Raw genomic sequence first — 26,923 nt, 5'->3', positions numbered from 1 at the left:
GCCATGCCAGGGGAGCTGCCCACAGTGGGAATTGTGCCAGGGAAGAGAAAATTTGGAGGGTGGAGTGCTGCAGAGCCAAAATTTCTTACCCACCAGGGCCTGCAAGTGAATTTTGGTGAATTTGGATGGATTTGGGCTCCAGCATTTCTTACCCACCAGGGCCTGAAGGTGAATTTTGCGGAATGTTGGTGGATTTTGGCTCCAGCATTTCTTATCCACCAGGGCCTGCAGGTGAATTTTGCTGAATTTTGGTGGATTTTGGCTCCAGGGAGAGCTTTGCTGTGCAGGGCATGGGAGCACCCTCAGCAGGAGCCCGAAAGAATTGGATTAAAGCAATTCTTCAATTATTTTTTCAAATAATGTATTTTTATTCTGCAGCTGAGCTCAGTGCTCACCCCTCCCTGCAGCAGGGATATTTGGGGACTCCTGGAAAAGGGGCAGGAAAAACTTTGGGGTGTTTTCTCCCCCCCAGGAGGCAGCATCTGCACAGGAAGTGTCCCCACCCAGTATTTAAGCCTTGAAGAGTAAAATTTTGGCAAATAGTCTTAAAAGTATGCTGGTGTCTTTTACCTCCTATTAATGAATCTGCTTTTCCAAGGAATCAGTGCCCTGGAAACTTTATCCAAAGGTTTTATTGGATGGCAAGCAATGATGCACAGATGTTGAATTTTGCTACGATTCTTGTTTTCTCTCTGATTTTTGTTCTCTCCCCTCCTGAGACTTGACAGCTCATGGGTTGATGTAATTGTTTTTGGTTTTGTTTTTATTTTAATTTTTTGTTTTTGTTTTGCATTTAACTGGATTGTAATAAGATTGACTGAAAATTATTAATTCTAATCAGTGATTAGAAATACATGTAAAGAATTTTATGTACAGTAGAGAAACAAAGTTACATGATTTTAAATAATGAAAACCCAGACTATCACCTATCCTAGAACTGGTTCTACTCCAAGAGTGACCTCTTATTAGCATGGACTGCACTGTTCCTGTTAAATGTCTGTTGCATAATTGAATTCTTTTTTGTAGATATTGTATTAAAACCCAAGTGTCTGTATAGTTAATATATAGCTGCTTATGTGTAAATGCTATTTTAAACACTAAAAAGCTTTTAATTTTATGTGACATCCACAGTGTATGTGGTCAGTTCTTTGCAGCATTTCATTGTGATTTATTTCCTAAATGTTGCCAATTTTTGGACTCTCCAGCAGAATCAAGAATCACTGGGACAACCTTTGTAAATTCTGCTGAGCCTTGGGTTTGTTAGGACACCCTGGAGGCTCAGCTGCACTTGAGGTGTGAACATTTTTCCAGCCTCAATTATTCTAATTTTCCAGCTTAAATAAAAAGAACAAGCACAGCTTGGTGAGGCAGATTCCTTCTTCCCAGCTGATACAAATCACACAGCAAGGGGAGAGTGAAACAGCATTTAAATACTATAAATCCCAGCACTTTCCCGTGAGGAGGATATGAAATAATCAGAGTTTAAATGAATATTAAATGGTCAGAATTTAGTTGAATATTAAATGGTCAGAATTTAAGTGAGTATTAAATGCTCAGAATTTAAGTGCATATCAAATGATCAGAATTTAGGTGAATATTAAATAGTCAGAATTTAGGTGAACATTAAATGGTCAGAATTTAAGTGAATATTAAATGGTCAGAATTTAAGTGAATCTTAAATGGAATTTTGGACAGCCTTTTCCTGCAGGGCCTGGTGGAGTTAAATCAGATTTTTTTCCTTTCCCTATTTCTGGAATGATGATCAAAAGTTGTTTAATGTTTCTCTGCTATGGGACCACAGCCCTGGAGGAGGAATACTGAGAATTTCAGGTGGTTGTGAAGAATTCCTGCAGGCTCCAGCAACAAGAACTCCAGGCTCCAGGTCAGAGTTTTGGTTTTTTAAATCACACTGAGGAATAATTTTAGATGGAGGTGATCACAAAAATTGGGGACAAATAACTTTGCAGTGTACCAAAAAGTTCTTTTTCTTTTTTTTTTTTTTTTTTTAATGAAAATACTCACTGGTTTAGATTAATTTACAAATTCTTTAACTGAGCTGGACTGCTTAAAATCCAGTAACACACAGTGGAAAGATAGAAAAATTTTAATCTAGGGAATAAAAAAGCAGAAATGGAAAAACTTTTTAGGAATAAAAGAGCAGAATAATTCCTTGTCAACATGAGTGGGGAAAAGAAAAACCTTGGTGATGTGACTAGGTATTGACTGGCTACTGCCTGGCAAAAATGTGAAGTTTTGGGTGAATTTTGCCTGGTTTTGGGGAGGGAGGAAGCCCCTGCTGTGCCTTTGGAGGGTGAGATTTGCACAGAGCTCATTTACATGTGCCTGTCCCTGATTTTCATGGAACACAAATGGACTGAGGTGGGATTTGAATGGGAAATGCCCCCTCTGTGTCCCACACAGCACTGCTGGCACCTGCCAGAATGTTCTTTTTACACCTCTTTTATTTGGTTTATTTGACAATTCTGACAAGGCTTGGGAAAGGCTGACACCAGCCAGAATGTTCCTTTTACTCCTGTTTTATTGGATTGGATATATTTGATATATCAGAATTATTGTATAATTCTTACAAGGTTTGGGAAAGGCTGGTACCTGCCAGAATGTTCTTTTTACTCCTCTTTTATTGGGTGCATTTGATATATTAGAATTATTGTATTATTCTGACAACACTTGGGGAAGGATTCCTGGATCCATCTCAGGAGCTGTTAATTAATAACAAAGGGAAATTACCAGAAGTGTTTAGAGGGAAGTGCTGTTGGTGACTCACACTGACAGACTTGAGAAATGGGTGTAAAATACCATTTCTGGAGGTTCTTCCATTAACTGAACCTAATTTTGCTCCCTTTTGGGGCTGAAATGTGTTTGCAGAGAGGATGGAGAGGATGGACTTGTGAGCCCTGTGCTTCACAACTCTGATTCAGATGTGATTGTTCCTGGGACTACAAAGTGCTCATAAACAGGATTTTCTCCTTAAAATCCAGGTTTTGTGAGGAGCAGGTGACACAAGGAGTAGTTTATTGTCTGTCCTCCTCTGGCTGCTCATCAGAGAGGTTCTGGAAATAATCCCTCGTGTTCAGATCAGGCCTGAACACCAAGATGTAGCACTTGGGCACAAAGTAACTGGCCAAAATGCCCAGGGTGGTGGCCAGGATGGTGCAGATCTGGGTGACAGCCCTGAGCACCGTCCTGAGCGTGGCAAAAATCACCAGGAAGAAAATCCAGATGATGAAATAGATGAAGGTGGCAAAGGTGATGCCCCTGGCCACGTTGTACCTCCTGCCTGGGGTCTGCACCATGAAGGTGCACAGGAAGCAGACAAAGGCTAGGCAGCTGTTGTAGCCATGCAGGAGGGCAAAAGCAGCCCAGGACTGGGTGCCACACACGAGCAGCACCTCCCTGGGCAGGGATTCATAGTCAGCCACCAGGTAATCAGGGCCCAGGTGGAGGTGGCACCAGCAGAGCAACACCTGGGTGAGGATGGACACGGCCACCACCAGCCAGGCCCTGCCGTGGGTCACCCAGCGCAGCAGCCTGGGGGCACAGCGGGGGAATTCTGTCACCAGGGTGATCTCCAGGGCCTTGGGCAGCAGGGAGGAGAAGCAGCCATTGAGGCACAGGGCGTAGCAGAGCTGCTGCAGCAGGCACAGCGCCGCGCTGGGCCTGCCCACGTGCAGGCAGCAGCTGAGGCTCTGCAGCAGCAGCCAGAGCAGGGCCAGGAGGCTCCTGGCACCTCCTGCCAGCTGCACCAGGGGGCTCTGCAGGTGCTGCAGGAACAGCAGGGCTGCCCCACAGCTCAGGGCTGCAGTGAGGGCCACCAGGGTTAGCAGGGCCACGGCCAGGGGTTCATCCCAGGACAGGAACCGCTCGGCGCGGTCGTGGCAGCGCGTGCTGCGGGTGGGAGCCCACTGGTGCTGTGGGCACGGGGAGCAGCTGGTGCTGTCTGCAAAGAGAGACTGATCAGCATTGGCGACTGATCAGCATTGGAGACCTGATCAGCATTGGAGACCCCCAGAACTCAGGCCCCTCCCCTGAAGATGCCCTCATGGGTATCACCACAGACGTGGCATTTGGGGTGAAAAAAGAAGTGTCTCCAGCCAGTCATAAGTGTCTCTGGGGTGAAACAACCACACACCCAGTGAAACACCACACATTCAGCTGTCCAAAAGTGTTTTTGGGGTGAAAAGTGTCTCCAGCTGACCAAAAGTGTCTCTGGGGTGACACACCACACATCCAGCTGACCAAAAGTGTCTCTGGGGTGAAACCCCACAGTTGCTGCTGTTTGGTTCAGCACCAAGGGCAAGACAAGCTCAGGCATGTCCCATCCAGATATATTGGTAAATATTCCAGTAGGGACCTGCCACCCCTGGGGGAGGATTACACAGGGATCTGGTGGTGGTTTGGGTGGTGTTTCCCCTCCCTCCAAGGTGTGTTGGATGTCCAGAGTTTGTGGTAGTTCAGCCTCTGCTTTTCCACCCTCATCCCTGAAGGATCCTTGTGTTTCTTGCCACTATTTCCTTCCCCCAGCAATCCCAGGATTTTATCCTCTGCCTCTCTTCTACCCATGCCCCCAGAATTCCATCCTAGCCCTCTCTCCAAGCTCTGCAGATAAAACATAGATGTTGTCCTAATTTTCCTTCCCTCTGGGCCCAACAGGGGCAGGTCCCAGTGAGGAGCAGGACAGGGAGGAGAGCTCCCAGCTCATCCCCACCTCAGCCTGGAGACAGAATAATCCACTTAAAGCCTTTCAATTGCCCAGAGCTCACCTGTGCTGCTCCAGAAGGTGTTTTCTGAGCAGTCTGTGCAGTCATAGCAGCAGAGGTTGAATCCTTTTGTTCTTCTGAATTGCCCTGGTTGGCAGCGCCTGAAGCACTCGGATGTGGGCTCCTGGCAAAGGGCAGGAGTGAACATCAGCCAGGATGAACAAATCTCCAAAGAATCGGAAGGAACTGATCAGAAGGAACTGATGAAAGGAACTGATGGAAGGAACTAATCAGAAGGAACTGATCAGAAGGAATTGATGGAAGTAACTGATCAGAAGGAACTGATGAAAGGAACTGAACAGAAGGAAGGAATCTGCCATTTTTACCTTCTTGTCTGGGGTGTGGAACTGGATCTGGGACGTCTGGACATACAGGGACTGGTCGTAGTCCCCCACAGGCAGGTAGGTGACTGTGCCCTCCCTCCAGGCCCAGAGGATCAGTTTGTAGCCCGTGTTTGTGCCGTGGGATTGATCAAACCTGAAGCTCTGCCCATTCACCTCAAAAGGGAGGGTGTTCATGAAGTGCAGCAGCTGGGGAGGAAATGAAATCAAAATGGATTTTGGTCCAGTTCTTGTTTGGAAGTGACAGTTCTGCCAGCTGACATCAGCTGTGCCATAGGTGGGCTAAGATTGTGCCAACCTGGCTGTGAGGTGACAAAAATTGGCTGTTTGTCCCTCAGATCTGCCCTCACCTGTGGGGCAACAGCCTGGTTGGAAAGCGAGAAAACTTTGTTTTCTCACAGTGGATTTGTGAGACTTTTTAGGGAGTTATAGAAAAACAATGATAACTTGTTATATAAACAACCTACAGGTGCTGTTTTCCTACTCTGTTTGTCTGTTCTTCTCAAGGACTGTTTGTGAGAAAGATGTTCTTTTAAATTTTCCAATCAAGTAGAATGTGTCAAATCTGTCTATTAAAGAGAGGATTTTCATATTAAACTTGAAAGGGACTAGCCTGCAAACCAGCCTTGGAGTGAATTTGTGCCATTTCTGCCTCAACGGTGACACTCACCTGCCAGGACCTGATGGGTATTTTGGGACACCCTTTGGAGGTGCAGCCCAGAGCCCTGTGCAGTGCATGGGCCACGCTGTACACGGCCACGTGCACGGGCTGCACCGGTGTCACCCCCAGCATGGGCCAGATGTCCCCAAGGGTGACATTGCCGCACTGCCGGCAGTGCGTGTCCAACACCTCGGTGTCCTCCAGCCCGCTGAGCTCCCGAGAGCGCTGGCAGAACTCCTCCTGAGCCACAGAGTTGAACAGCTCAGCCACAAACTCCTGGAAGCCTGGCACTGTCCCCGTCCTCATGACAAAGCCCAGCACTGTCCCCACACTCTGGATGTTGGGGACAGAGGTGGCGATGTCCGACAGCAGCCAGGCCTCGCTGCCCAGCCAGACCTTCTTGCCCAGCCCCATGGCCAGGCTGTGCTGCAGCAGGGCCTGGGCTGGCACGCTGTGTGCAAACAGCACAATCACGTTGACTTTGGTGCTGTTAATTAATTTAATTGTGTTCTCCAGCTGCTTGGTGGCATCAGGCTCGGCCAGCTCGGTGGGGATGAGCCCCTCAAAGGCGATGCAGATGCTGTTGGTGCCAGCCATGCTGAGGAAGAGCACCTGGGCTCCCCGGCCATACTCATCATCGCTGGCCACCGTGGCCACCCAGTTCCAGCCAAAGTGGTTGAGGAGCAGCACCACGGCCTCCACCAGGTTCTTGTCGCTGGGCACCGTGCGGTAGAAGGACGGGTAGAGCTCTGTGTTGCTCAGGGTCTCGCTGCTGGCGCCGTAGCTCACCTGGGGGGAAAAGATCCTCACAAAGAATTCCAAAAGTTTATAAAAACCTTATCAAAAATACAACATGGAATGGAAAAATTCTTAAAAAGCTTGGGAAGGGATTCTTGGATGCATCTCGGAGCTGTTGAGTAAGAAATTTACTTGAGAAATTTCTATAAGAAATTTAAATTATTATTTAAGAAATTTCCATAAGAAATTTATATTAATACTTGAGAAATTACTGGAAGAAATTTATATTAAAACACAAATTTCTATAAGAAATTTATATTAAAACCTGAGAAACTCCTATAAGAAATTTGTATTAATAGTTAATAAATTTCTATAAGAAATTTATTTTAATAGTTAAGAAATTACTATAAAAATTATATTAAAACTTTAGAAATTACTATAAGAAATTTATATTAAAACTTATTAAATTACTAGAAGAAATTTGATAAGAAAAGGAAATTACGAGGAGTGTTTAGAGGGTTAGACATTCACACAAAACATCACTTCTGGAGTTTGTTTCATTACCTACAAGGGAGAATCCTGCTCCTGCAGAGACGTTTTACCTGTGGGATGAGGAAGGAGCTGAAGAGCTTGGCGGTGAGCAGGCACAGGTCGGATTTGTGGGGCCCGATGACGGCGATGACGCGGGGCTGGTACTCGCTGTAGTCACACAGGACCCCGATGGCCCTGGTGCCATTGCGGGTGAGGAAGAGGAGGCTGGGCTGAAGGGCCACCAGGGGCTCAAAGCAGGTGTCACATATGTCATAGCCCAGGGTGACACCTGGCAGCAGCCAGCTGCTGTTGTTGATCTGCTCGATGGCAAACCTCATGGCCAGAGCCCAGATCAGCCCGTCCGTGAATAACCTGGGGACAGCAGGGACAGGACCTGTGCTGCAGCTGGCACTGGGCTTCTTCATGTAGGAAAAGCTAATTTTTCATTAGATATTTTATTAGCATAACTGATTTTTTAATATATTTTAATATAATTATTTTATTAGCATAACTGATTTTTATAGATATTTTAAAATTATTAGCATAATGGATTTTATATATATTTTTATAGAATTATTTTATTATAATAACTTTTATCCATTTTTCATGTTTATATTTTTATGTACTTTTAGTAACATAACTTATTTTTATACCTATATTTCTACATTTATTTATATATTTAGGTGCTTGATTATTTTACAATTTAACAGTTTGATTCAATTTAACTGATTTATTTACAATTTAACTGTTTGATTCATTCAGGATGTGTTTGCTTCAATTTAACTGATTCATTTACAATGTAACTGTTTTATTCAGTTTAACTGATTTATTTACAACTTGGGTGTTTGCTTCAAACCCTAAGGAAACCAGTGCCGCTATAACCTTTTATCAAGGTGAGACCAAAGCTTGTCAGCACCAAAAAACCACAAACCCATTTCCATTTTGGGACCTGTTGATGTCCCAGTGCTCCAATTCTCCTCTATCCCATCCCATATTTTCCCTTTTTCCCCATATCCCAGCCCTTACCTGTCACAGAGCAGCGGGGTGGGCTCAGAGCGAGCTGCCAGGTTCAGGGTGTCCTTCCCAAAGGGGAACAAACCCCCCAGGACAAAATCCCCCGGCCTCCTGAGCTGGGCTGAGAGACACCAGGGGCTCAGGGGGGCAGCCCAGGCACAGCCCAGGCACAGCCACAGCCCAGCCACCACGTGCATTCTGGGGAAATCTAGGAAATCCAGGCTCAGATGGTCCTGGGAAGTCTCTTTAAATAGAGCTTGGGAGGAATTTGTTTGGCAAAATAAATTGAATTCACTTTAGTGGGCAATAATCAAATATACTCCAAGTAAAAACCACTGCCCTCATCCTGATTTCCTTTACTCAGTGAGTAAATGTCCTTTACTCAGTGGGCAATAATCAAATCCCCTCTGAGGGCACTTGAGTGTAAATCCTGATTTCCTTTACTGAGTAGCTTTTACTCAGAGTGATTTACAAGTTCATTAGCACAGCTGTGGAAATTTGGGTTCCTCTGGCAGAGGTGACAAAACTCAGGTGCCCCGCTCTGATTCTGGTAAATGATTTACACAACAGTAATTTTTATTTATTTATTTATTACATTCCATTAAAAAATTTAAATTATATTTTAATTATTTAAATTTTAAATACACCTCATCATGGAAATAACCAAATCTTCCTGAGGGCAGGGTAGGAATTTGCCTGGAGAGGCCATTCCTGGCCTCTTCCTCAGCCTTGCTGTCCCTCAGCTGTACTGATATTATTTTAGGAAGTTGTTACTGGCTGATCTATTTTTCTTTCCCTCACACTGAACTAGAATATTAATTTCAGTTTAAAAACTTAAATCTGAGTTCATAGCATGGTAATTTAGGTTTTACTACTGTATTTTATTGTTGGATTTTAGGACAGCTCTGAATGAAAAGTTCAATTTCATGCATTTTCTATATCAGAAAACTGCTTTTGCTGCCAGTGCTGCTCCAAGGCTGGAATATTTTCCTTGCAGGAAGAAAAGCAGATTTAGAGACCTAAATACAGGAATGCACCAGCTGCAGCTGTTTTTTCCAGGTATGTTCATACTGACATTTTTTTAGGCATCGTTTCCCTTTCCTGGACTATTTAAGTGTCAGTTTAACTATAAAACTTTAAAAAATAATTTCTAAACACAATTCTGAATTTTGGGCAAGTTCATCTTCAATATTAGCAATGGTAATTATAAATATTAATATTTATCTCTTAAATAATTATGAGTGTGACAAGGGAGAAAAAAATTTTTCTTGTGGTCATGCCATCATTTCTAGAGATTTAAACCCATTTTTTTTCCCTTGACACACATTATTTGATTTAGTTGAAGGTATTTAATTCACTGCACTGGTGAAGTATCAGTTGGCCTGATCTCCAGGGAAATGAAACAGATTTTTCCAGGGAAATAAAATCTGAGTAGGTTTTCTGTAACTGGTGTTGGACCTCCGAGTGTGATCCCACAAAGGACACTCCTCAAAAACCATATTATTCACATCATTTAATGTGTAGTGAGTCCAGTCTCCATGAGGTAATTGTGATTTCCTGAATTTTTCAGTGGTACATTAGGGCAGAAAGAGGCAATCAGCTGCAGGATTGATCCCTGCAATAACCCTGCAGGGCTTCTCCAGCTCCCAACGCTCAGAAAGTCCCACCTGAGACCCTCTGGCTCCTCCAGGGGTTTGGCAGAGGCTCCCAAAGCAGTGATTTACAGTACAAGTGTGGATTTTCTGCCCCAGGGAGGCAGAAAAATCCTTTTTGTAGGCATTGAACACATTGATAAAAATTAAAAATAAACACACAAGAACACAACTCAGAAGCAAACAGCTCCAGGCTGGGCTGGACAGAGGGGATTGTGCAGCAGAAATTACAATTTGCTGCACATCCCAAGTGCAAAATCATGGATTGAACAGGGAAGGGGCACAGGGGAAGCTGCTGCTGGGTGGAACAATTTTCTCCTCCTTCCACCCCCATTTCCTTCAGCTCCCACAGTGGCAGGGAAAGGGCATTTCCCCAGGGCATTGCTCAGCATGAAATCCTCCAGGTGGGATTTTTGTACAAACCAAAGTGTGGGAATGAGCTCAGACACCACAGCTCCAATTTGTGCTGCCACACAAGGCCACAAATATTGCTGTAAATGCACACAAGCTGCTGCGCTTGGGCTTGAAAAGAAAAGCCGTTTCCAGCTTTGCCAGGAATAAAAAACATTAAAACTTCAATCCCTTAGCAGCTCATCCTAATGTGGAATTATTTTTCTAACTCTGCACAGCTCCTCCTAATGTGGATTTTTTTTCTAATTGTAGAGATGTAAAAAAAGGTGTAAAAAAAACCTATTCCATGTTTATGAAGTGGAATAACTTGGCCAACTCCTCAGCTCCAGGCTGGAAAGAAAAAGTGGAAATAACCAAATAATATATGTGCAAAAATGTTATTTTCACTCTGGGCTCATCCTGGCAGGATGGGTCAAGCAGCCTGTGCTGCAGAAAGAGCTCCTGGCTCATGCTGTAAGGTGGGAATAAAAAAAAAATCCCTTAGCACCTCAACCTAATATGGAATTTTTTTCTAACCGTACAGATGTAAGAAAAGGACTGGTCCACATTTATAATATGGACTTGTTTTGCCAATTCCTCAGCTCTAGGCTGGAAAGAAAAGTGGAAATAACCACGGACAGTGTGTTGCTTGTGCATAAATGTCTTTTTCAGCCATCAGGGCAGATCGAGCAGCTTGTGCTGAGCAAAGAGCTCCTGGGTGATGCTGTAAGGTGGGAATATAAAAAAATCCCTTAGCAGCTCAACCTAATGTGGAATTTTTTTCTAACTTTAGAGATGTAAGAATAGAACTGACAGATGTAAAAAATAACCGGTCCATGTATATAATACGGAATCATTTTGCCAAATCCTCAGCTCCAGGCTGGAAAGAAAAAGTGGAAATAACCATGGACAGAATGTCTTGCTTGTGCAAAAATGTCATTTTCACCCCAGCACCACCGTCAGGGCAGGTACACAAATAGTTCCTGGGTGATGCTTTATGCTAGGAATAGAAAAGAATCAATCCCTTAGCAGCTCAACCTAATGTGGAATTGTTTTCTAACTTTAGAGATGTAAGAATAGAACTGACAGCTGTAAAAAAATAACCGGTCAACGTTTGTAATATGGAATAATTTTGTCAAATCCTCAGCTCCAGGCTGGAATGAAAAAAGGGAAATAACCACGGACAGAGTGTGTTGCTTGTGCAAAAATGTCATTTTCAGCCATCAGGGCAGGTTAAGCAGCTTGTGCTGAGTGAAGAGCGCCTGGGAGATTGCTGTAAGGTGGGAATTAAAAAAATAAATCCCTTAGCAGCTCATCCTAAATGTGGAATTTTTTCCTAACTTTAGAGATGTAAGGTAAGAACTGAGAAACGTGAAAAAATTAAAGGTCCACGTTTATACCATGGGATAGTTTGGCCAACTTTCCACCTCCGGGCCGGAAAGAAAAAGTGGAAATAACCACGGACAGAGTGTGTTGCTTGTGCAAAAATGTCATTTTCAGCCATCAGGGCAGGTCGAGCAGCTTGTGCTGAGTGAAGAGCTCCTGGGTGATGCTGTAGACATCTCCGATGTAGGGAATGGCTTCTCCCAGCATGGCCACGGCCTCCTCTTGCGAGCCCACGTTCATGATCTCCAGGAAGGCATCCCGGGAGGGCAGCGTGCAGAAAGCCACGGTGGCCGCCTTGCGGACAACCCAGGGGTGGTGCTGGGCCAGCGAGGCGTTGTAGGCGTCGGTGCAGAGCACGGAGGTGCGCGGCTCCCCCGAGCGCAGCCCCTCCAGGAAGAGCTGCAGCCAGCGCAGGGCGCGGTGCAGCCGCAGCACCGTGCGGCAGCCCGAGTCCGAGCGGGCCCGCAGCGCCGCCAGCCCCGCCGCCAGCTCGTGCTGCACCAGCGACTGCAGCGACACGAAGCCGTGCTGCTGCTGGTGACCTTCCAGCAGAGCCACCTTGGCCACGGCGTCCTTGGAGATGAAGGAGAAGACGGCGCCCAGGCTCTGCAGGAAGCTGAGGGGGAGAGGGGAGTGGTGGGTTAGGTGGGCGAGGGGTGGGGAGAGAAGAGGAAAAAATACCTGAGGGGTGAAAAAACCAACCCCAAAGCCACCTCGGGGGGAAAAGAGAACCCTGCCGCCCCCCCGCCAAAAAAACACCTCAGGGGTGAAAAGACGACCCCGAAACATCTCAGGGGTGAAAAGAGAAGGCAAAAAGCATCCGAGGGAGGCAAAGCAAAGCCAAAAAGCATCTGAGGGGGGGAAAGAGAAGCCAGAAAGTAACTGAGGGGGAAAAAGAGAGCCCAAAGAATTGCCTGAGGGGTGTAAAGAGATAGCAAAAAGCATCTGAAGGGTGAAAAGAGAAAGCAAAAGCTCCATCAGGGGTGAAAAGAGAAGACAGAAAGTATCTGAGGAGTGAAAAGAGAACCCCAAACCCACTTCAGTGTGAAGCCGTCGCTCCCTGATCGGTCACTGCATCCTTCTGCCCACAGCCCCCCCGCTCGCTGCCGGGCACTCACCGGATGAGCCCCCGCCAGCCGCTCAGGTAGGGCTCCAGCAGCACCTCTCGCTGCTCCGTCACGCACCTGCGGAAGGCGTCCAGGACCTCCCTGAGGCTGAACGGGCCCGCGGCCGCCGCCGCCATCGCGCCGCGGCGCCACCGCCGCCGCCTCCCCCTCCACTTCCTCCTCCTCCTTCCGCATGCCTCACCGCCCTCTCGGCCAATCAGCGCCGCGTCCGTCACCCGCCGCGCCCCGCGGGCCAATCCGCTTCGCGTGCGTCATTGTGGCTCGGCCAATCCGCGCGGGGCGGCGCAGGCGCGGAGGAGGCGCTGGGGCTGCGGCCTGGCCTAGGTGCATTTGCGGGGGTTTTTTTGTGTTATTTTTTGTGGTTTTGTGCTTTTTTTTGCCCGTTTTTCTGTGTTTCTACACGTGTTTTCCCGGCTCTCAGCAGTGGTGGTGGGTATTGCAGCCAAACGGGGCCGCTTTCCCGCAGGTTGTTGTTTATCACCTCACCTGTGTTTTCTGTCTCGCCTCAGGAAAAAGTTTGGGCTCTGCTTGAGTGTTCGGCCGGATCCTTGAAAGAATTGAAATGGCGCCGGTAAAACCAACGAAATCTTCTCTCGTTGTGCCCCCATCGCATATGCTCCTGGGCTAATTTTCTGTGCGGGTTTGGGACCTGGAGTGGGGTAAAAATGCCCGAGATCAAAGTCACCCCCTTGGGTAAGTCCGGCCTAAAATCGCCTTGAAATGCCAACACTGAAACCCTGGGGGAAATTCTGGCTCATATTTGGAATCCGTGATGTGATTCCTTTCTGCCCTCCATTGTTTTTTCCAGTGACCATTATAACTGTTTGGATTAATTAATCAGGATTAATTAAGTTACTCTTGTAAAGGTACTGTGGTGTTGTGGAGCATTTAATTCACTACAGTGCTAAAGAGCCACAGGAAGAAAATATTTCTCATTTTTCCCTGTTCAATCTTTTTTTAAATGTGGTTTGTATTGAGAGGGCAGAGGATGTACTGAGCAGCAGATCTGCTTTATCGTCCTGGATAGTTTTCAGCCTTGGTGCGGGTTTAACTTAATGAGGCTTAACGAGGGCAGAGCAGCTGGAGAAGGAGTTCTGATCCTTGCCAGATGAAGGATTCTTCTCTCTTCCTTGAAACTGCAATTGCAGGAAGTCTGTGCAGAACTTTGCCTGCTTTTATTTTGAAAGAATTGCAGCTTTTCCCAGAGGTGTTTTACCAGTGTCTTACTGGTGTTTTATTGGTGTTTTGCCGGTGTTTTACTGGTATTTTGCTGATGTTTTACTGATCTTTTACTGGTGTTTTGTCAATATTTTACTGCTATTTTGCTGATGTTTTGCTGGTATTTTGCTGGTGGTATTTTTCTGCTGTTTTCGTGGTGCTTTCCTGGTGTTTTATTGGTATTTTGCTGGTGATGCTTTATTGGTGTTCTTCCAATATTTTGCTGGTGTTTTGTGATGCTTTCCTGGTGTTTTGTTGGGGTATTATTGGTATTTTCCTGGTGCTGTCTTACTGGTATTTTGCTGGTGTTTTGTGATGTTTTCCTGGTGTTTTACTGGTGGCGTTTTGATGGTGTTTTACTGGTTTTTCACTGGTGTTTTCCTGATGTTTTCCTGATGTTTACTGTTATTTTGCTAGTGGTGTTTTGCTGATGTTTTACTGATATTTTGCTGGTATTTTGTGATGTTCTCCTGGTGTTTATTGATGTTTTTCTGGTGTCCAGGTGCTGGCCAGGACGTGGGCCGGAGCTGCATCCTGGTGTCCATTGCTGGCAAGAACGTCATGCTGGACTGTGGGATGCACATGGGCTACAATGATGATGTGAGTGTCCCCTGGGCCAGCTCCTGTCCTCCCTTCTGTCCCTCCTGCACCCCTGGGCTCCTCCATCAGCCCCTGCTGGGGCTGGGCTGGGGCAGAGCTGTTCTTCCCCCTTCCCCTCAAGTGTTCCATGAAATATCAGCCCTCCTTTCCCTGGCTCGTGGACTTGGGGAAATGTTTATTAATGTATATTAATGCAGCTGCAAATGCTCCATTCCAGCTGGGGTCGGACTCTCTGAGTTTCCTCTGAGCGGGAATCCTGTCCTAAGCTTTGGGGCAGCTCATTCCACGTGGAATCCTCATCACATTTCTGCTGCTCCAGGGGAAGAGAAGGAAACTCCTGATTTTGGCTTCCCTGACTCAGCAGGAAAGGAATAATGGCACAGATATTCTGTAGGATTTAGTTCAAGCAGCACATGTGCTGACAGGAAAGCTTTTGGGGCTTTGTACTTCAGAGCCAGGATGTGATCACTTCCTGTTTTATTTGGGAGATAAAATTATTTATTTATGAAAGGGTCAGTTTCTGTTTGTGCTCTCTTTTCTGCCTCTCCTTGCACACAAAAACTGCCTGAAGAGTGCTCAGCACATTCCCAATGTCGCATTCCCTCCATTTTTGTTGGATCACTGATGCTGGTGTTATTGGAAAAGGATGAGTACATTCCCAGTGTCCCATTGTCCCATTCCCTCCATGGTTTTTTGGATCACTGATGCTGGTGCTGCCTGGAGAGGCCTCAGCACATTCCCAATATCCCATTCCCTCCTATTTTTGTTGGATCAGTGGTGCTGGTGCTGCCTGGAGAAGGATCAGCACATTCCCAGAGTTCCAGGCCCTTCCCTCCGTGGTTTTATTGGATCTGCTGTTGTCTGGAGAAGGATCAGCACATTCTCAGATCCTTCCATCCATGTTTTTTTTTAATTAGGAGTGCTGGTGCTGCCTGAAGAGTGCTCAGCACATTCCCAGTGTCCCATTGTCCCATTCCCTCCATGTTTTTTGGATCACTGATGCTGGTGCTGTCTGGACAGAGCTCAGTACATTCCCAGTGTCCCACTGTCCCATTCCCTCCCTGTTTTTGGATCACTGGTGCATTCCTGCTGGATCTCCTGTTTTCCCCCGGCTGTAGAGGCGCTTCCCTGACTTCTCCTACATCACCCAGAATGGCAGGCTGACTGATTTCCTGGACTGTGTCATCATCAGGTGAGGCTCCTTCCTTCTCCCACCTCTTTTTGTGCCGTCCCAAGCCCACCCCTCATATTTTATCTGCTTTTTCCTCCCTGAGAAGATCTGGGAGCCACCCAAACTGAATTCTGTGCAACCATTTAGTTTTTTTTTTGTTTGTTTGTTTGGGGTTTTTTTTGCAGCCACTTCCACCTGGACCACTGTGGGGCCCTGCCCTATTTCAGCGAGATGGTTGGCTATGATGGCCCCATCTACATGACCCACCCCACCAAGGCCATCTGCCCCATCCTGCTGGAGGACTACAGGAAGATCACCGTGGACAAGAAAGGGGAAACCAACTTCTTCACATCACAGATGATCAAGGACTGCATGAAGAAGGTGGTGGCCGTGCACCTCCACCAGACAGTGCAGGTCAGGGGGCTTGCAGTCAAGGGGGTAAATTGGAAATGTAGCTAATTAATCAAGAGGTTAATTTGGAAATGTAGCTAATGAGTCATGGGGTTACATTGGAAATGTAGCTAATTAATCAGTAAATTGTTGGAAATGTAGTTAATTAATCAAGGGGTTATGTTGGAAATGTAGCTAATTTATCAAGGGGTTAAATTAGGAATATAAGATAATGAATCAATGGATTAAGTTAAGAATGTTGATAATGAATAAGGAGTTAAATTAGAAATGTAGCTAATGAATCAATGAGTTAAGTTAGAAATGTAAGGTAATTAATTAAGGGGTTAAGTTAGAAATACAGCTAATGAATCAATGGGTTGAGTTGGAAATGCAGCCAATGAATCAAGGGGTTAAATTAGAAATGTAGCTATTAGGCAAATTCTCCTTCCTCCTTTTGAGTAAATCCAGAGGGATTTAGATTTCCACATATTTCCAATTGGAGTTGAAATACTGGCATTGCTGAGGGGTTTGCTGTTTATATTTTATATCTATATAAAGTTGAAATGCTGGCAGTGCTGAGGGTTTGCTGTTGGCAGGTGGATGAGGAGCTGGAGATCAAAGCTTACTATGCAGGCCACGTGCTGGGAGCTGCCATGTTCCAAATCAAGGTTGGCTGTGAGTCTGTGGTGTACACTGTGAGTATGCCCAAAGTTAGAATTATTCCCCTTTTTTAGCTCTAAATATTCCCAGATATCTATATTTTATATCTATATATAATGATATATAATTATATATATTTATATATATATATATAAATTTTTTTATATTTATATTATTGGTACACAATATATTATATATAATATCTATTATATTTATATATTATTATTCATATGTTATGTATTTATATTAATGGTATACTGTGGTTTATATTATATATATACTATATATTATATTTATGTATTAGCATACATATATATTATTTATATTACATTCTGTTAGATATTTGAGTCTCCATTGGTTCAAAAATCTCTTAGGGTTTCTCTTCTCCCCTCAGGGTGACTATAACATGACACCAGACAGACACTTGGGGTGAGTAAAAGCTGAATTTCAATTTTTATCTGAATTAATTTAAACAAAACTACCATAGAGCTCCAAAGGCACCCTTTACTCCCATTTCCTGCACCACTCCTTAATCCAGCTTGGAGATTTTCAGATTTAACCCGCCAAACACCCTTTCCTGCTGTGATTTTGTGTTGAATATTATTGCATTTAGAACTGGTAATAAACTGGACAAATACTGCTTTTTGAGCTCTGTAATTTCAATTCTGAGCTGGATTAATTCAAATTAAGCTACCACAGAATTCCAAAGGTATTATGGGATTTATTCTCATTTCCTTTATTTTTTATTTTTCTTTATATATTTATTCCCATTTCTACTTTATTCCTATTTCCTGTGGACACAATGACATTCCCCAATACAACTTGGAGATTTTCAGATTAGAAACACCAGAAACTGTTTCCTGCTGTGATTTTTGAATTTTTGAATTTAAATTAATGCATTTAAAACTGGTAATAGACTGGATAAATATTGCTTTTTGAGCAATCTCAATTTTGAAATTTTAATTTTTGAGCTCTGTAACTTCAATACTGAGCTGGATTAATTCCAATTAAGCTACTGTAGAGTCCCCAGAGCCCACTTTCCTCCCATTTCCTGTGCCATTCCCCAACCCACCTTGGAGATTTTCAGATTTAACCCAGCAGAGCCCCTTTCCTGCTGTGATTTTGGGTGGAATTCCCTGTTTTCAGGGCAGCCTGGCTGGACAAGTGCCGTCCTGACCTGCTGATCACTGAGTCCACCTACGCCACCACCATCCGCGACTCCAAGCGCTGCCGCGAGAGGGATTTCCTCAAGAAGGTGCACGAGACTGTGGAGAGAGGAGGGAAGGTACAGAAGGAATGAAAATAAGTAAAAATATTAAATAATAAAGAAAAACAAATCATAATAAATGTATGAAAATAAATAAGAATTAAAAAAAATTATAAAATAAAATTTAGAAATAAATATAAATATAATTATAATAAAATATAATATAATAAAATAAGTAAATAAAAATTAACAAATAAAAAAATAAAAATATACTCAAATAATGAAAATGTAAGAATTATTATTAATACTAAGTAATAAATAATAATAAATATGTAATTGTCTTTCCCACACATTAACAAATCCTCAAAAATATCAATTAGTGCTGGAGATTGCAGTTATCAGTTGGTGACTGAAAATGTAATAATGGAAAATTATTATTATATCTATAATATATTATTATTTATATTATTATATATGTGGTTATATATCTATTGTATATAGTATATAAAAAGTAAATATAATAAAATATGATTATACAATATATTATATACTTGATAATATATAATATATAGTAATATATTCACATATAAATATATATTATTATATATATATTATATCATAAAATAGAAATATACTACTACTACTACTAATGTAAATAATAATATTAGTAAATGAACGCTGTTTGGCTCTGTCAGACTGAACTCCCCCTGTGTTCCAGGTTCTCATCCCAGTTTTTGCCCTTGGCCGTGCTCAGGAACTTTGCATTTTACTGGAAACCTTCTGGTGAGCCCCCGCTGCTTTTGGGATCCTTTGTGTGTGATGAGTGCTGGAAATGTAGGAGTTGATCTGTGGGGAGACAGACACTGAAACCTGCTTGGGCTTGAATGCCACTGACAATATAGAATTATATATAAATTATTCAATAAATAATGTATATAATAACATAGAAATATATTTAATATATATTATATATATTATTTAATATTCCTCCAGGAGTGGAATTGCCCTGGGTGCAGGGAGAGCTAAAATTAAAATTATTAAATATTGAAAATATTTTATACAAAATAGTTCTTTCTAGCTCATGAAAACAGGGAAATACACCCCAAAAAAACCTTGGGAGACTCCCCAGCTTTATGGCCAGCTGAGATATATATACTATATATTATATATTAGATATATATATATATATATATATGAAAATACATATATATAATATTTATTTATTTTTAATATATTTTTATATTATTTTGTATGGAGCTATATGTTATATATGCAATATATTATATATAGTTATATATATCATGTTATATATATCATATGCTATATATATGTTAGATGTATGATATGTTATGTATAAAACATGCTATATTGTGTTATATTTATAAAAATATGTTATATATGTTTAATCTCATACATATAAAAATATGTTATATAATATATAGCATAATATCATATATTTTATATTGTTCATTATATATTATATATTTGCCTCTTTCTTTTCTTGCAGGGAAAGGATGAACCTGAAAGCTCCAATTTATTTCTCCACGGGCCTGACAGAGAAGGCAAACCATTATTACAAACTATTTATCACCTGGACCAACCAGAAAATCAGGAAAACCTTTGTGCAGAGGAACATGTTCGAGTTCAAACACATCAAAGCCTTTGACAGAGCCTTTGCAGACAACCCTGGGCCCATGGTAGGAGAGGCTTGGGAGCTTTTTTATTCCAGATTTATCTCAAATTCTGGGGGGAAAATCAGCCTGAGCATCCTCCACCCCAGTAATCCCAACACAAAACGTCTCATGGCCAAGTCATATCTTTAAATACCAAATTTCTTTAATTTCTGTGATTTTTTTTTACTTCATTGAAAGTGAAACAACCAGAAAAAAATGAAAATTTTGAATGTTTATATCATCAATCCCACCTGAAAACATCCCATGGCCAGGCCATCTCTAAATATTACATCTCTTTCTGTATTTCTCTGAATTTTTTGTTTCATTTAAGGTGAAAAACCCAGAAAAAAATGATTGATGTTTATGCCATCAATCCTACCTCAAAACCAGGGCATTTCTCTTTCTGAATTTTTATTTAATTAATGGTGAAACACCCAGAAAAAAAAATGAAAATTTTGCATGTTTATGCCATTAATCCCACTTAAAAACCTCTCATAGCCAAGTCATCTCTGTAAATATAAAATTCCTTGATTTTCTTTGAATTTTTATTTCATTAAAAGTGAAACACCCAGAAAAAAATGAAAATTTTGCATCTTTATTTCCTCTACACATCCTGATTCATACCAGGGTTTTCTTTTCCACACAATCTTTTATTGGATGCTCTGCACAGATTTAGGCTATTTCTATAAACCTTGGAAAAAATGGGTTTTTGCATCTTTGACTTGCAGGTGGTGTTTGCAACCCCTGGGATGCTCCATGCAGGACAATCCCTGCAGATCTTCAGGAAATGGGCAGGGAATGAGAAGAACATGGTAAGAAATTGGGGTTTTATGGGGTTTTTATTGGTTTTTTTAATAGGATTTATTGGGTTTTTTGGGGGGTTTTTATTGAGTTTTTATGTCTCATATTAATGTGAGTCGAAACTACTGAGATTATGGCAAAGCTTTTCTTGAGGAGCTGGAATTAAAGGACAAAAATCCTCCTTGAACTAACTCTATTTTGTGACTTTTTAATGTTTTAAATGGATTTCCCAGGCTAAATCCATGGAATTTTTGATTTTTTGGGGTTTTTTTTTTCCAGGTGATCATGCCTGGCTACTGTGTCCAGGGAACTGTGGGCCACAAAATCCTCAGTGGGCAGAGGAAGCTGGAGATGGAAGGAAGACAAATTGTGAGTTGGATTTTCAATTCCCAGCACTGAAAATACCTCAAAATAATCTTTACTTTTGGAGTTGCACTTATTTGGGTATTCTTTTCCTTTTTTGCTTTAGCAAAGTTTGATTTGTTTTATTTTTTCCGCCCTTTTGCATTAATTCCTGCCAAAAAAAAAAACATTGAAGGGCCCTTTGATTCTGCTGTAAAATTTAGGTGAATAAGTTTTACTAAAACTTAAGAAGTTTTACTTCTTAATTATTAAATAAATTAATAATTAACTAAATTCTTAAAATTTCTTTAAATACTTAGGGGCATTTTATACTGTTAGTAACAAGGCAGGTGAAATTGATATATTTTCACATTTCAATTGATATATTTTCAATTTTTCATTTTTCAATTGATATATTTTTCCATTTTTCATTTTTCAATTGCTATCTTTTCACCCATATAAAGCACATTTGGGTAATAAAACACCAGCTGACCTGCAATATTTGATTTTTGTGACAAATATTGTCTGAAATGAGGCAATTTGAGCTTTTCAATTACAGCAGCTTTGTGTTAAGGCAATTTAGGTTTTCTCCTTTTTCCTTTTAAATAAATCCAGAGGGATCTGGGTGTTCCTGGGTGTGTCCCAAGGAATTCCCAGTTCCCAGAGCTCTGCTCTGTTCCTCCCAGCTGGAAGTGAAGCTGCAGGTGGAGCACATGTCCTTCAATATTTGATTTTTGTGACAAATAATAGTCTGAAATGAGAGAATTGGAGCTTTTAAATTATGACAGTTTTTGTCAGGGCAATTTAGGTTTTCTCCCTCTTAATTTTAAATAAATCCAGAGGGATCTGGGTGTGTCCCAGAAGAATTCCCAGTTCTCAGAGCTGTGCTCTGTTGGAAGTGAAGCTCCAGGTGGAGCACATGTCCTTCAATATTTGATTTTTGTTTCTTGACAAATTTTTGTGACAAACATTGCCTGAAATGTGGCAGCTGGAGTTTTTAAATTACAACAGCTTTTTGTCAAAAAAATTTAGGTTTTCTCCTTCCTCCTTGGAAGTAAATCCAGAGGGATCTGGGTGTGTTCCCAAGGAATTCCCAGTTCCCAGAGCTGTGCGCTCTCAGTTTCTCTTGTCCCCAGCTGGAGGTGAAGATGCAGGTGGAGTACATGTCCTTCAGTGCCCACGCAGATGCCAAGGGCATCATGCAGCTGATCCGGCAGGCTGAGCCCAGGAATGTGCTGCTGGTGCACGGGGAGGCCAAGAAAATGGAATTCCTGAAGCAGAAAATCGAGCAGGAGTTCCGTAGGTATCCCTGGGCAGGGGGAGGGAGCCCTGAACGGCTGGGAATCACATCTGGGGCCCTCAGCATGGCTGGGGAGGGGGGCACTCACAGCTCCCCTCGAGGAAGTGATGATTCTAACACCTTAATTAACATTAATTAAACCCTGTTAATTGCAGTGATCCCCTTGGACACAAATTAGAACTGTTTTCCATGTGAGAGGAGGGAATGGAATTAAAATTTTACACATTTTGGATCAATTTTGGATCCTTCAGCAAAGTTATGGAGGGTGGCACTTACAGCTTCCCTCAAGGAAATGATGCCTGTAATACCTTAATTTACGTTAATTAAGTTAATTGCAGTGATCCCCTTGGACATGAATTAGCATTATTTTCCATGTTAGAAAAGGGTATTGAATTAAAACTTTGCACATGGATCCCTCAGCACAGGTAGATGGGGTGGCACTTACAGTTCTCCTCAAAAAAGTGAGGCCTCTGACACCTTAATTAATATTAATTAATTGCAGCGTCCCCTTGCATGTGAATTAGGATTGTTTTCCATGTTAGAGGAGGGAGTAGAATTAAAATTTTACACATTTTGGCCCTTGGGGTGACATTTACACTTCCCTTCAAGGAAGTGATGCCTGTAACACCTTCATTAACACTAATGAAGCCCAGTTAATTACAGTGATACCCTTGGACATAAGTTAGGATTGTTTTCCAGTGGAGAGGAAGGAATGGAATTAAAATTTTACACATTTTGGATCCATTTTGGCCCTTTGGGTGGCATTTACACCTCCCCTCAAGGAAGTGATTCCTGTGACACCTTAATTAGCATAAATTAATTGCAGTGGCCCCCTTGTAGCTGAAGTTTCTTTTGTTACTGTTCCCTTTGCAGATGTCAGCTGCTTCATGCCAGCCAACGGAGAGACCACCACCATCCTCACCAACCCCTGCATCCCTGTGGACATCTCCCTGGGCCTGCTCAAGAGGGAAACAGCCATAGGTGACTCTGCCCACCCCATTTCCTCCCTGCTAATGGGTTATAAAGCTGTAAATTTATATTGAAAATAGAATTTAGATGTAATTTTTTATTTTAAATTTAAATGTAGGTTTATATTTAAAATATAATTTATGTGTTTCAAATCAATGTGCACACCCTGCCTGGTTTGCTACACGTGTGTGCTTGATTTGGGAGATAAACTGAATAGATAAATATATATATATAAAAATAAAATATTTATATTTTTAATATAATTATTATATATAATTATATTATTGATAATATAGTCATATAATTAATATAGTTATATTAATAAATATATACCATAACTACGCTATTACTATTTATATATTAATAAATATATTTTATATTTATTTATATAAATATATAGATTATATATACTATATATAATATGAATATATATTTATAAACAGAATTTTAGAAAAAAATAATCTCATTTTTACATGAGGAATTGCTCTGGGAAGAGAGGGAGTTGCTCTGTATCATTAAATATTGATTTTAGGTGTCAATATTGCCCTGTTTAGGTGCTGCCCCTGATGCCAAGAGGCCCAGGCTGATGCACGGCACGCTGCTCATGAAGGACAACGTGAGTACAGAGCCCTCAGCTGCCCTAGGGCCTCACAGGGTGGGTTTGTGTTCTCTGCTTTTTGTGCCCTCTGAGGGTGTTTTTTGTGTCCTCTGAGAGTTTTTTTCATGTCCTCTGTGCTTTATGTCCTCTGAGGCTGTTTTTTGCCCTCTGAGGCTGTTTTGTGCCCTCTCAGGGTGTTTTTTATGCCCTCTGAGGTGTTTTTGTGCTCTCTGGAAGTGCTGTCCTGTTTCAGACACACAAAGAACACAAATTACCGCCAGCGCTTTCACTTCCTCCCAACAAAGGAAGTTCATCTGCAATGTCATCTTTCTTTTCAAACATCGCTCCCCTGCTAGAGCTTCAACCACCTTCCAGAGACCAGCTGGATGCTGTTAAATATTTATTTATTTATAATTATTGAGGTGGGTGTTTTGTCCCACTCTCAGCTCTCCCTTTGAGCAACAAACACTCCACGATATCCCAGCCCAGAAAGGGAATGCCCTTCCCTGCTTGGCAGCACCAAAACTCCCCCAAGCTCTGAGAATTAATTTTCTCCCTTTAATCTCTTTTTCCCCCAGAGTTTCAGGCTGGTTTCCCCTGAGCAGGCCCTGAAGGAGCTGGGGCTGGCTGAGCATCAGCTGCGCTTCACCTGCCGCGTGCACATCCAGGACCCGCGCAAGGAGCACGAGACCGTGCTCAGGGTCTACAACCACCTCAAGGGGTGAGCCCTTGGGGGAATCCTTAACATCTGAGGGGTTGGGAAAGCTGCAAAAGGCCTCAGAGACAGCAGAACTGTGATCAGAGCTAAGCAAGAGCCATGAGATTGGTCAGCAGAAAAATTATCTAAGAAGTAGAAAAGTAAAGACAAATAGAACAATGGTTTGTATATTAACGCTTCTCTAGAATAACTCCCTAAGCTACAGAAAAGTCTATCTAGAGAGATATTAGGGAGTTCTAAGCTTAATAATGCAGCTCTGTGCATTGTGTTTTGAGGCTTACAAGCAGGTAGTGTATTTGAAATTAGCAAGCATTGTTTTAACCAACAGGATTTGTGCTTACAGTGGTTGGATAGAACTACTGTCAATGTGCTTTTGCTTTGTGTGATTGGTCACAAAACTTTTTACAACTACGGCGTTCTTTGTCTGCTGCCTGGAATGTGAGCTGCTGGGATCTTCCCATTGTCATAGCCATGGAATGAGACTGATGCTGGAAAATAAAACAGCTCCGGGCACGTTCCCAGCAGTCCTATCCCATTCATGACTTGTACACAGCCCCAGCCAGCAATGAGCCCTGAGCCCTGGCAGGGCTTTTCTGGCTCTCAGGGATTCAACTGATTCTTTTATCCCCATGGTTTTTTATCCCATGTTTTTTTATCCCCATGGTTTTTAAGCCCACGTTTTCAAGCATGGGGTTGGAAAAGTTAAAGGAAGTGGAACAAACCAAAGCAACAACTTGTAAGAAGTGGAAGATCTCTCCAGCCACCGCTCACGAGAATTGTCTTGGTTTGGAAAGAGGTTCTGCTTAAAGAAGGCAGGAGCCTCCCCTGAAATGGAAAATGTAAACCCACTCCCTTTGAATTGTTGTAATTTTGAAATTAAGGGGCTCTCAGGCAAAAATATGGGAGCAGGAATAACAGTTCCTTATTAGGGAAATGAAAAAAAAATACAAATGCAATAGTACAAAAAGAAAAATCACCAAAATGAGCAGTGGATCAGCTCCTTTTCCCTTCTTGGGCTCAGAACTGGGATTTGGGATGAAAACCCAGCATTTATTTCCCAAATAAACCCCAAATTTCTCCTTTCTCTGCAGGGTTCTGAAGGATTACTCAGTGCAGCACCTCCCTGATGGCTCCATCACTGTGGAGTCCATCCTGATCCAGGCCACAGCTCACTCTGAGGACCAGGGAACCAAAGTCCTGCTGGTCTCCTGGACCTACCAGGTGGGAATTCCTCATTTCTCACCCAAATCCCTCCATCCCAACCCTGCCTCCTCTGGCTTTGAAGGAATTTGCAAGACAAGGGGCAGTCCCTGGTGTTTTCTGAGCAGAAATGATTTGACAGCTCTGTTAAGCAGAGAACTTCTGGGCTAATTCCACTTAATTCAGTTCTGAATTAAGTATTTCATTTTGTATTTCTAACTTAGAAAATTTCAAACAAATAGAGAACTATTTCTGATTTAAACATTCTTCTATTTGAGTCATCCCATCACCTTCCCTTTCTGTGGCTGGATTATTAAACGTCCTGGATTATTAAATTATTAAATTGAACTTTCTGGACTATTACATTTTCTGGATTATTGGATTTTTCTGGATCATTGAACTTTCTGGATTATTACATTTTCTGCATTATCAAATTTTCTGGATTATTAATCTTTCTGCATTATTAAATTTCCTGGATTATTAAACTCTTTCTTGACAGCAGGAAATGCCTTTGGAAGGCAAAGCAATAAAGCAATTTATTCCTTGATTTCCAGCAAAAATGAGGCTTTTCCTCAAAAAAACCCCTCAGGTCCTTGGAGAAATGGAATTTCACAGCAATAGTTTGTAAAAACAGCCAGAAATGAATTTGTGGATTTTTAAACACAGCTCACATTAGATCCTGCAAGGTCCAGGAATTCTCTCAGTCCATTCTTGGGCACCAAAATTGAATTTACTGCCTCAGGTGGGACAATCCAAGGAGGATTTTGCTCTCATGCTGTTTATTTCTTCTGTTTTAGGATGAAGAGCTGGGCAGTTACCTGACATCCCTGCTGAAGAAGGGGCTGCCCCAGAGCACCCCCTGAGAGCTGAGCCCAGATTTTATTTTGTTTACATTTTCAATGCTTTTTTCTGCTTGATTTTAATAAAAGAATTTCAGTGTTTGTCCAATTCCTGCAGTGACACCAGCACTGGGATTTTCCCCCTTGGAAAAAAACAGCCAGGGAGTCAAGAATTTGTTTTTAAATAGACCCGAGGAGCTATTTACACATTAAAGTAAAAGTTACTCAGTGTTCTCCCCTCCCACAGCTGAAAATCCCCTGCTTAAAATTAAAAGTATAAAAGCATCACAGAAAGTAAAAAACCCTAAATGTACTGAAAACCAAGCAGCAAAACATCTTTAATTCCTCATCCTTCCCTCAGGCTCAGCTGCAAGGAGCCTCTAATCCAATTTTTTCTACATTTTTCAATAAGATTGTGATAAAAGGAGTTCCCCTCCAGTGCTGGGAGGATTTCCCACTGGGAAAAAATGGGATAAAAAAAAAGAATTTCTGCTCAAGGTAAAGGATTCTTAAGGGCTGAGGCTCTCACAGTGCCAGGAATTAGAATTTTCCAGAGTTTACAAAAGTTGCAGCTGAATTTTTTCACCAAGGTTTAAAAATCTGAGCAAAACAGAGAGGG

At 42.3% G+C, this 26,923-nt stretch overlaps 3 protein-coding genes across 6 annotated transcripts; 1 reads left to right on the top strand and 2 right to left on the bottom strand.

Moving 5' to 3' along the window:
- Positions 1-3,032: 3,032 nt before the first annotated feature.
- On the bottom strand, positions 3,033-8,260 carry TAS1R3 (taste 1 receptor member 3). Its single transcript, XM_058818891.1, has 6 exons — positions 8,076-8,260; positions 7,121-7,421; positions 5,790-6,569; positions 5,105-5,308; positions 4,782-4,902; positions 3,033-3,958 (listed from the first exon to the last, which is right to left on the bottom strand). Exons 1-6 carry the CDS (start codon positions 8,258-8,260, stop codon positions 3,033-3,035), a joined length of 2,517 nt encoding a protein of 838 aa, XP_058674874.1.
- Positions 8,261-8,671: 411 nt separating this feature from the next.
- On the bottom strand, positions 8,672-12,734 carry CPTP (ceramide-1-phosphate transfer protein). Its single transcript, XM_058818706.1, has 2 exons — positions 12,610-12,734; positions 8,672-12,107 (listed from the first exon to the last, which is right to left on the bottom strand). Exons 1-2 carry the CDS (start codon positions 12,732-12,734, stop codon positions 11,609-11,611), a joined length of 624 nt encoding a protein of 207 aa, XP_058674689.1. The 3' UTR covers positions 8,672-11,608.
- Positions 12,735-12,900: 166 nt separating this feature from the next.
- Positions 12,901-26,857, top strand: INTS11 (integrator complex subunit 11). Of its 4 annotated transcripts, none has more exons than XM_058818685.1 (18): positions 12,901-12,942; positions 13,128-13,311; positions 14,339-14,436; positions 15,555-15,628; positions 15,793-16,021; positions 16,594-16,692; positions 17,052-17,086; positions 17,804-17,942; positions 18,583-18,647; positions 19,372-19,561; positions 20,266-20,349; positions 20,618-20,707; positions 21,817-21,979; positions 22,854-22,961; positions 23,504-23,604; positions 24,126-24,268; positions 25,357-25,486; positions 26,263-26,857. In XM_058818685.1, the coding sequence occupies exons 2-18, from the start codon at positions 13,284-13,286 to the stop codon at positions 26,326-26,328; spliced, it is 1,842 nt and encodes a 613-aa protein (XP_058674668.1). In that variant the 5' UTR covers positions 12,901-12,942; positions 13,128-13,283; the 3' UTR covers positions 26,329-26,857. The 4 variants fall into 4 exon arrangements, with proteins under 4 accessions (XP_058674668.1, XP_058674667.1, XP_058674669.1 ...); XM_058818684.1 differs by having other exon boundaries at positions 12,923-13,047; XM_058818686.1 differs by having other exon boundaries at positions 12,923-13,047; positions 23,504-23,565; positions 26,263-26,855.
- Positions 26,858-26,923: the final 66 nt, after the last annotated feature.

Source organism: Ammospiza caudacuta, chromosome 22 (genome assembly GCF_027887145.1).
Source record: "Ammospiza caudacuta isolate bAmmCau1 chromosome 22, bAmmCau1.pri, whole genome shotgun sequence".
In the NCBI taxonomy this organism is placed as follows: domain Eukaryota; kingdom Metazoa; phylum Chordata; class Aves; order Passeriformes; family Passerellidae; genus Ammospiza; species Ammospiza caudacuta.
The sequence above is the reverse complement of the archived record's forward strand: the minus strand, read 5'-3'. Positions and strand labels throughout refer to the sequence as shown.

Bases quoted from the DNA above. Each gene is read 5' to 3' on its own strand.
- TAS1R3 (XM_058818891.1), bottom strand. From the start codon at position 8,260: ATGCACGTGGTGGCTGGGCTGTGGCTGTGCCTGGGCTGTGCCTGGGCT. The intron at 7,422-8,075 runs GTAAGGGCTGGG...TGCTGTCCCCAG, and splicing joins ACCCCGCTGCTCTGTGACAG to GTTATTCACGGACGGGCTGA. The intron at 3,959-4,781 runs GTGAGCTCTGGG...CTCTCTTTGCAG, and splicing joins CACCTTCTGGAGCAGCACAG to ACAGCACCAGCTGCTCCCCG.
- CPTP (XM_058818706.1), bottom strand. From the start codon at position 12,734: ATGGCGGCGGCGGCCGCGGGCCCGTTCAGCCTCAGGGAGGTCCTGGAC. The intron at 12,108-12,609 runs GTGAGTGCCCGG...TCTCCCCCTCAG, and splicing joins GGCTGGCGGGGGCTCATCCG to CTTCCTGCAGAGCCTGGGCG.
- INTS11 (XM_058818685.1), top strand. From the start codon at position 13,284: ATGCCCGAGATCAAAGTCACCCCCTTGG. The intron at 16,022-16,593 runs GTCAGGGGGCTT...TGCTGTTGGCAG, and splicing joins ACCTCCACCAGACAGTGCAG to GTGGATGAGGAGCTGGAGAT. The intron at 21,980-22,853 runs GTAGGTATCCCT...TTCCCTTTGCAG, and splicing joins GAAAATCGAGCAGGAGTTCC to ATGTCAGCTGCTTCATGCCA.